Source organism: Corylus avellana, chromosome ca9, assembly GCF_901000735.1.
Source record: "Corylus avellana chromosome ca9, CavTom2PMs-1.0".
Classification (NCBI taxonomy): Eukaryota; Viridiplantae; Streptophyta; class Magnoliopsida; order Fagales; family Betulaceae; genus Corylus; species Corylus avellana.
Genome location: NC_081549.1, coordinates 12120156 through 12127954, shown reverse-complemented (window position 1 = coordinate 12127954; position 7799 = coordinate 12120156). Strand labels below are relative to the sequence as shown.

Genomic DNA, 7799 nt, shown 5'->3' with positions numbered 1-7799 from the left:
CGGAATAGTTTGGCCCGAAAATTTACGAGCTTACGCAGAACTTCGAGGCAATCACATCGGTAGGTGGCACGAAGTGATTCGAGTTCGTTTGCCCCCTCATTTTCACAAACGAACGATAACTTTTTCTGAAAATAACAAGTGCCCCGATCCCGGCTGGTACGACTCGAATTTCGTTTCGACCCCCTCTGACATGATCGCCACGAAGAACTGAGTGATAAGTGCCAAAATATTGCATATTTAGACCCCTTTATTTACATGAGTTAATCCTTTAGTTGTGTCGTTATTTAATATTTTGTGTTAGTTTTGTGTTTTTAGTATTTTGTAGGTCATTGAAGAAAAACTGCAGCTTTAAAGGGAAAATGCGAAGTTTGGAAGAAAGCATACTTTGAGAAGACCTAGATTGTGTGGTTAAGTCTAACCAAATCTAAGGAAAGGTTAAATCAGATTAAAGTTCAGATTGGATAAGATTTCGGATCGGATTCAAATTCAGATACTGCACACGTCTTAGTATTTTGACCATAACTCTCCGTTCAAATATCGGATTGAAGTGATTCAAACGGCATTGGAAAGCTAGCTCAAAATAATACAATTTGTTGTGAAATAGGATTTTCGTAATTCGTACAGTTACTATGTCAAAATCGCCCCGCAATTAAAGGACACAAATTTGGACGAATCCTATTCCGATTTCAGACTTCTATTTTGACTGGGAGACAGACCTCCGAATTATCTAAGTTTACTTGGGCTTCTAGGACTTCCCTAAGCTTATAAATAGACTTCTTTGCATTCAAGAAAAGATACACAATCCCAGAGAGCAAAATTCTTTTGTTTAGTTTTTCTTTAGGTTTAGGTTTAGGTTTAGATTTTATTTTTTATGTGGAGCTAAATTCCCAACTAAGGTTGGGGATGAAGCCTCACCGATGAAGAACATCAATACTTTTATGTAAGTTTTTATTATTCTGATTTTATTGGGTTTTATATTTCAATTGTTTTACTTCTAATCAATTTTGTGGAGTAATTCTTGGATATCTCTTGTGATTCAAGGATACATGTGATGATTTGAGATAATTTCATATGATTGATTGCTTGGCTTTTAACTCATAAAAATTGGATATCCCTTGTGATTTGTTCTACAGATACATCTGGTGTTTCAATTTAATTTGGATTCCTTTTGTGATTTGGTCAATGAATGGATACATGGGATGGTTTTGATTAATTCTTTGAAGCATAGTAAAACATATCTGTGATTTAATTTGTGAGAACTTCGGATTAATATTGATGAACATAAAGTATGTTGTTATGATTTGGTGAGTGTGAATTCCCAAACCTTAGTACCTTTATCTTTAGATTTACTTATTTTATTTAGTTTATGTTTATCCATTAATTTTCAAAACTCAAAAATCAAAACCCTTTTGGAACTAGATTAGGATTTAATTAGTTTAGATATAAATTGCTCTTTCAAAAATACAATTCTTTGTGGGATCGACCTCGCACTTGCAATCCATTAAACTACAATTGATTCGTGCACTTGCGAGTTAAATAAATTTGCACAACAAGTTTTTGGCGCCGTTGCCGGGGAATTGTTTATTTTTTGAAACCAATTTATTTCTAAATTAGTTTTATTCTTCTACTAGTTATAATTAGGATTTTATTTTTCTGCAATTTGTTTTGTTTTATTTGTGTTACTAATAAAAAAAAAAAAAAAGATTGTTCTTGTTGTTTTTTGTTTTGTTTGGCTTGTTTTACAGTTCTGCCGCAGCACCTTCCGCACATCAGCGCGATCAAGCGCACTCATAGCAAAAGCAGCAGTTCCGTAGATCTTTGCCAAAAATTTATTTTTGGTCCTTTTTGTGAGTTTTTAAATTTTAGTTTTCATTTTTTGTTTTTTTTTTTTTGTGTTAGTTGTTATTTTAGTTTATTTTATTTTTAAAAAAAAAATTAAAATTAAAAAAAATATATATATTGGTTAATGTTTTATGTGGGATATCTGCATGCTAAAAAGTGAGGGGAAGCATGAATTTTCATTTTAATGATTTTAATGCATCTCCTAGTTGTAGGACACCAGCTCCTACCAACTACCCTCAAAATTTTTACCCAAATAAACCATGTTCATTTTGTTTCAATCCTTATCATGAGGAGAACAATTGTCCAGATCTGCGAACTGAGCTCAACGACTTATGGGACAAATTAGATCAAATCAGAGCAGTTAGATCTAACTTTTCATATGAACAAATGAACACCAGTTTCTCTAGCCCGGGGTTTGATTCAAATTTCAATTGTTATAACCTGGACTGGAGCAACCAATATGATTTCTCAGGATCAGCTCAGGCTACAGGAAATTATGCTCACCAATTTGATGAATTGCACCATTCAGAATATCCACAATTCGATCATCAAGCTCAACCTCCTGTTTATCAGTCTACCACTCAAGTGCCTGCACCACAGTCATCACTGGAAGACATGATGAAAGCATTCATGCAATCAATGGATAAGAACATACAAGAGATAAAGCAAGATATGAAGAATACTACCCTGAGCAATTCTCAAGATATACAAGAGCTAAAAGGTTTCACCAATCAAGCCGTACAGGAGATGAGGAATTCCATCATGGCTAACAACAGAGACATACAAGAACTTAAGCAGGCCATGACCAAGATAGACGGACAGATCAGTCATCTAGTTGCTGACTTCAACAGAATAGAGGAAGAAGAGCTTCAAAGTCAGCTGATGGCTGAAAGGCACTACATGATTGATGAGGATGATTCCAAAAATTCTTATCATGAGCATGCCCAGGTCACCATCACACTTGAGAGTGAGGAAATTGTGGATAACAAAGAGGAGGAAGAGAAAGAGGAGCAAGTTGAGCACCCTGAACAAGTTGAGCACCATGAGAATAGTGAGCCACCAACAAATCCTGACCTACCCAGTGACATGGAAGTGAGTACTGAAGCTACCGCCTACATCACTGTCCCTCTTGAGGCACATCAGGAGCCATCTTATGTCAAGATATTCAAGGACTTGTGCACACAAGCACACAAATCTAGGAACCACTTTCCTAAGAAGATCTGTCGAAGCAAGCAAGTCTACATAAGATGGCGAAACATCCTTCTAGAGGGCTATGAAGTTTTGAAGAAGAAATGGTGGAAAGGATTGGTTGGACATCCGCATGATAGGGGGAAGCGCTGTAAAGTTTTCTCCTCCAGTTTATTTTCTGCACTTCACTCCACAAATTCTTTCTTTCCTTTTTCATTATATTGCATTTCTTTTTATTTGTTTTTGTTTCTAACAGCAATTGATCTTTTGATGTTTTGTTTCTGTGAAAAAAATATTGCTGTTAGTTTTTGTTGACAGGTGTCTTGGTGTTTAAGTTTGGGGGACGCCCTAGCCTTTTTCATACCTTGAGATTTCTTTACTTCCGGTAATGTATTTCTATACTACACATTGAGGGCAATGTGTAATTCAAGTTTGGGGGTATGGAAAAACACTTTGTCTATTTATTTTTGTTCTTATTTGTTTATTTTTATTTGTCATTTTGTGTTAAAAAATTTGAAAAAAAAAAAAAAAACAAAAATTGTGCTATGTTGTTGTCAAGTTTGAGTTAAACTGTGATTGTAGTTTGCATTTCATTAGCTTGCTTAAAGGGTTGAACAGCATCATTATGTCATTTGAAGCCTGAGTCCCTTGACTTATTTTTGGGTAAAAGAGATTTCACTTGTTTTGAGATAAATTTTAATGAGCACATTAGCATATTTTCTGTGAGGTATGATGTTTGAGCTTAAGCTTGTTCTCTTTGAGATTTGTGGGATGTCCTATTGATGAATAACCATTGGCTTGCAAGATATATAAAATAAAAAAATAAAAAAAATAAAAGAAGAAAAATAAATAAATAAAGAGAAGGAAAAAGAAAAGAAAGATCATGTTGAGTTTTTCACTGAGTAACCGGACCTCTTGCCTCATTAAGCATTGAGTGTTCGCGTCAAAAGGTGTGAAGTTCAGTGTTGATTTATGATATGGCTAATCTGACTTCGTAACTTTTTTTGACTTAAGTTAATAAGCCCTTAGGGATGTTCTACATCTAGTGCCCTAAAGTCACCTGGCTTGGGAGTCATTGGCCTAACACTTGTTACATGAGTCAATTAGAAAGCTTAAGGGAGTTAGACATTACAGAGCCTATAAAAAAAAAAAAAAAAATGCATATCTTGCCTTGGTTGTATCATTTGATAGAGATTTTTACAAATTTTATGGAACTTATCTTGAGTTTAAACTGAAAGCTTCATGATTATATGCTAATTACACTTTACACATTTCAAAACATATGAGGTCTCAATTGTCCATTTATGAGTAATTTGATTTTGGATTTCCTTTTGACTGTTATGATGGTGTTTGTCTTTTTAAGTTTGCTCATGAATAAGAACCATGGTTTATGTGAAACTTCTTTCTTGTTAACAACATAGTGCACAATGTTTGTGGGTATCATTCCTGTTAAGCCCTCACGAGACTTCACTCGTCCACTAGGGATGCCTAGGGGTTTAAAAGGCTTGTTGCATATGCTAAATGCAATCGTCTCTCCCACGAAAGAGGATTTATGTTTCTTGCTTTCATTTTATTTTTCGTTTTGTTTTGCTAAGGGACTAGCAAAATGTAAGTTTGGGGGTGTTTGATAAGTGCTAAATATTGCATATTTAGACCCCTTTATTTACATTAGTTAATCCTTTAGTTGTGTCGTTATTTAATATTTTGTGTTAGTTTTGTGTTTTTAGTATTTTGTAGGTCGTTGAAGAAAAACTACAGCTTTAAAGGGAAAAATGCGAAGTTTGAAAGAAAGCATACTTTGAGAAGACCTAGATGATGTGGTTAAGTCTAACCAAATCCAAGAAAAGGTTAAATCAGATTAAAGTTCAGATTGGATAAGATTTCGGATCGGATTCAAATTCAGATTCTGCATACGTCTTAGTATTTTGACCATAACTCTCTGGTCAAATATCAGATTGAAGTGATTCAAACGGCATTAGAAAGCTAGCTCAAAATACTACAATTTGTTGTGAAATAGAATTTTCGTAATTCGGACGGTTTCTATGTCAAAATCGCCCCGCAATTAAGAGACACAAATTTGGACGAATCCTAGTCCGATTTCAGACTTCTATTTTGACTGGGAGACAGACTTCCGAATTATCTAGGTTTACTTGGGCTTCTAGGACTTCCCTAAGCCTATAAATAGACTTCTTTGCATTCAAGAAAAGACACAATCCTAGAGAGCAAAATTCTACCGTTTTTCTCTTTTTAGTTTAGGTTTTCTTTAGTTTAGGTTTTATTTTTATGTGGAACTAAATTCCCAACTAAGGTTGGGGATGAAGCCTCACCGATGAAGAACAACATCACTTTTATGTAAGTTTTTATTATTATGATTTTATTGGGTTTTTTATTTCAATTGTTTTACTTTTAATCAATTGTATGGATTGATTCTTGGATATCTCTTGTGATTCAAGGATACATGTGATGATTTGAGATAATTTTATATGATTGATTGCTTGGCTTTTAACTCATAAAAATTGGATATCCCTTGTGATTTGTTCTACGGATACATCTGGTGTTTCAATTGAATTTGGATTCCTTTTGTGATTTGGTCAATGAATGGATACATGGGATGATTTTGATTAATTCTTTGAAGCATAGTAAAACATATATATGATTTAATTTGTGAGAACTTCAGATTAATATTGATGAACATAAAGTATGTTGTTATGATTTGGTGAGTGTGAATTCCCAAACCTTAGTACCTTTATCCTTAGATTTACTTATTTTATTTAGTTTATGTTTATCTTTTAATTTTCAAAACTCAAAAATCAAAACCCTTTTGGAACTAGATTAGGATTTAATTAGTTTAGATATAAATTGCTCTTTCAAAAATACAATTCTCTGTGGGATCGACCTCGCACTTGCAATCCATTAAACTACAATCGATTCGTGCACTTGCGAGTTAAATAAATTTGCACATCACAGATCATCTTCCATTATTTCTCAGTATGAGCATGTTGAAGATGCTAGATGGGAAATGATGGCGACCCTTCCGGTACGAAACTGGCTGGTCCAAATGTGGAAATTTTAAAAAAGTTGTTCAAGATTCGTGGGCTGCTCGATATCCAAGCACAGATCCATGGAAGGCTTTCAGAGGCAAGCAACTAGCTAGGTTGTAAGTGAGTCATAAAGCAGTGGGTCCAAAAGCAGAAACCACCGACTGAGAAGAAGATCCAAGCACGAGTTACAAAGTTACAGACACTTCAAGAGGAGTCAGCTTCGGCATTTGAGCATACATAAAAGGCCCTGAAAGAGGAAATAAATGGCTTGTTGGAACAAGAGGAGCTCAAATGGCGACAGAGGGCCAAAGAGAATTGGTTGCGTGATGGTGATCGCAATAACAAATATTTTCACGCCTGTGCAAATCAGAGACGGCGCAGGAACCAAATTGAGCAAGTTGATAATAGTCGGGGTCAACCTTGTACATCACAGGATTCAGTGGAACAGGCCTTCATAGAATTTTATCAAGATTTGTTTACATCGGCTGGCCCGCATAGCATTGATGATTGCATAGCCCCTATTGAAGGCAGACTGTCGAATGATATGAAGATCTCCCTGACTGCTACATACACAGAAGATGGGGTATACAAAGCACTGATGCAGATGACATTTCTTAAAGCACCAGGCCCTGATGGTTTTTCGGCAGAATTCTACCAACAACAGTGGTCGACCGTTGGTCGAGAGGTATGTACCGTTGCTCTACGTTTCCTTAATGGATCAGAGATGGATAAAAGAGTCAATGAGATGCAAACATTACCCTCATCCCAAAAAAGACCGATCCGCGGTTTGTTTATGATTTTAGACCGATCAGTCTTTGCAACGTTGTCTACAAAATCATTGCAAAGGTTCTGGCAAATCGACTCAAGCTCATGCTTCCATATGTCATATCTGCCAATCAGAGTGCTTTTATTCCGGGGGTCTAATTTCTGACAGTATAGTAGCGGTATATGAAACTCTTCATACCATGCAAACGAGACTGTGGAGTAAGGTGGGCTATATGGGGATTAAGCTAGATATGAGCAGGGCTTATGACCGCGTGGAGTGGGCTTTCTTAGAAGCGGTGATGCACAAAATGGAATTCCCGGCTAGCTGGATAAAGTTGATCATGGGATGTGTTAGTTCGGTCTCTTATGCCATACAAGTTAACAGACTGCTAGTTGGAAATATACAACCTTCTAGAGGGCTTTGGCAGGGAGATCCGCTGTCTCCATATTTGTTCTTGCTGTGCGCTGAGTCACTTAGTGCACTCTTGACTCGAGCTGAGAAGACTGGGGTATTGACTGGGGTGCCCACTTCCAAAAAAGGACCTCGATTGAGCCACTTGTTCTTTGCTGATGATAGCCTAATCTTCTGTAAGGCCAATTCGGTAGATTGGAGGCTGGTCACCAAACTCTTAGACAAATACAAAGTAGCATCGGGGCAGAAGCTTTATAAAGAGAAGACCTCCATTATTTTTAGTCGAAACACGAGTCAAGCAAAGATGCAGGAAATTACACAACTCTTAGGCCTCCAAGTCACATAAAATTACGAAAAGTACTTAGGGCTGCCAACTCTTGTTAGAAAGGCCTGGACAGCGGCTTTTTCCGATATAAAGGACTGGGTTTGGACCTGCCTCAACAATTGGAAAACAAAATTTCTAGCACAAGCAGGGAAGGAAATCTTAATCAAAGCTGTGGCACAGGCCATTCCAACATATTGTATGAGTGTTTTTATGCTGTCGAATGGTC

At 36.3% G+C, this 7799-nt stretch overlaps 1 protein-coding gene across 1 annotated transcript; it reads left to right on the top strand.

Annotated features, from left to right (window-relative positions):
* Positions 1-6042: 6042 nt before the first annotated feature.
* Positions 6043-7594, top strand: LOC132162311 (uncharacterized). The gene is made up of 3 exons (XM_059572559.1): positions 6043-6168; positions 6316-6756; positions 6875-7594. The coding sequence occupies exons 1-3, from the start codon at positions 6043-6045 to the stop codon at positions 7592-7594; spliced, it is 1287 nt and encodes a 428-aa protein (XP_059428542.1).
* The last annotated feature ends 205 nt before the right edge of the window (positions 7595-7799 follow it).

Excerpts from the sequence above, each read along its gene's own strand:
- LOC132162311 (XM_059572559.1), top strand. The coding sequence starts at position 6,043 with ATGGGAAATGATGGCGACCCTTCCGGTACGAAACTGGCTGGTCCAAAT. Across the intron at positions 6,169-6,315 it reads TCCATGGAAGGCTTTCAGAG|GCCCTGAAAGAGGAAATAAA; the intron begins GCAAGCAACTAG and ends CATACATAAAAG. Across the intron at positions 6,757-6,874 it reads GGTCGACCGTTGGTCGAGAG|ACCGATCAGTCTTTGCAACG; the intron begins GTATGTACCGTT and ends TTATGATTTTAG.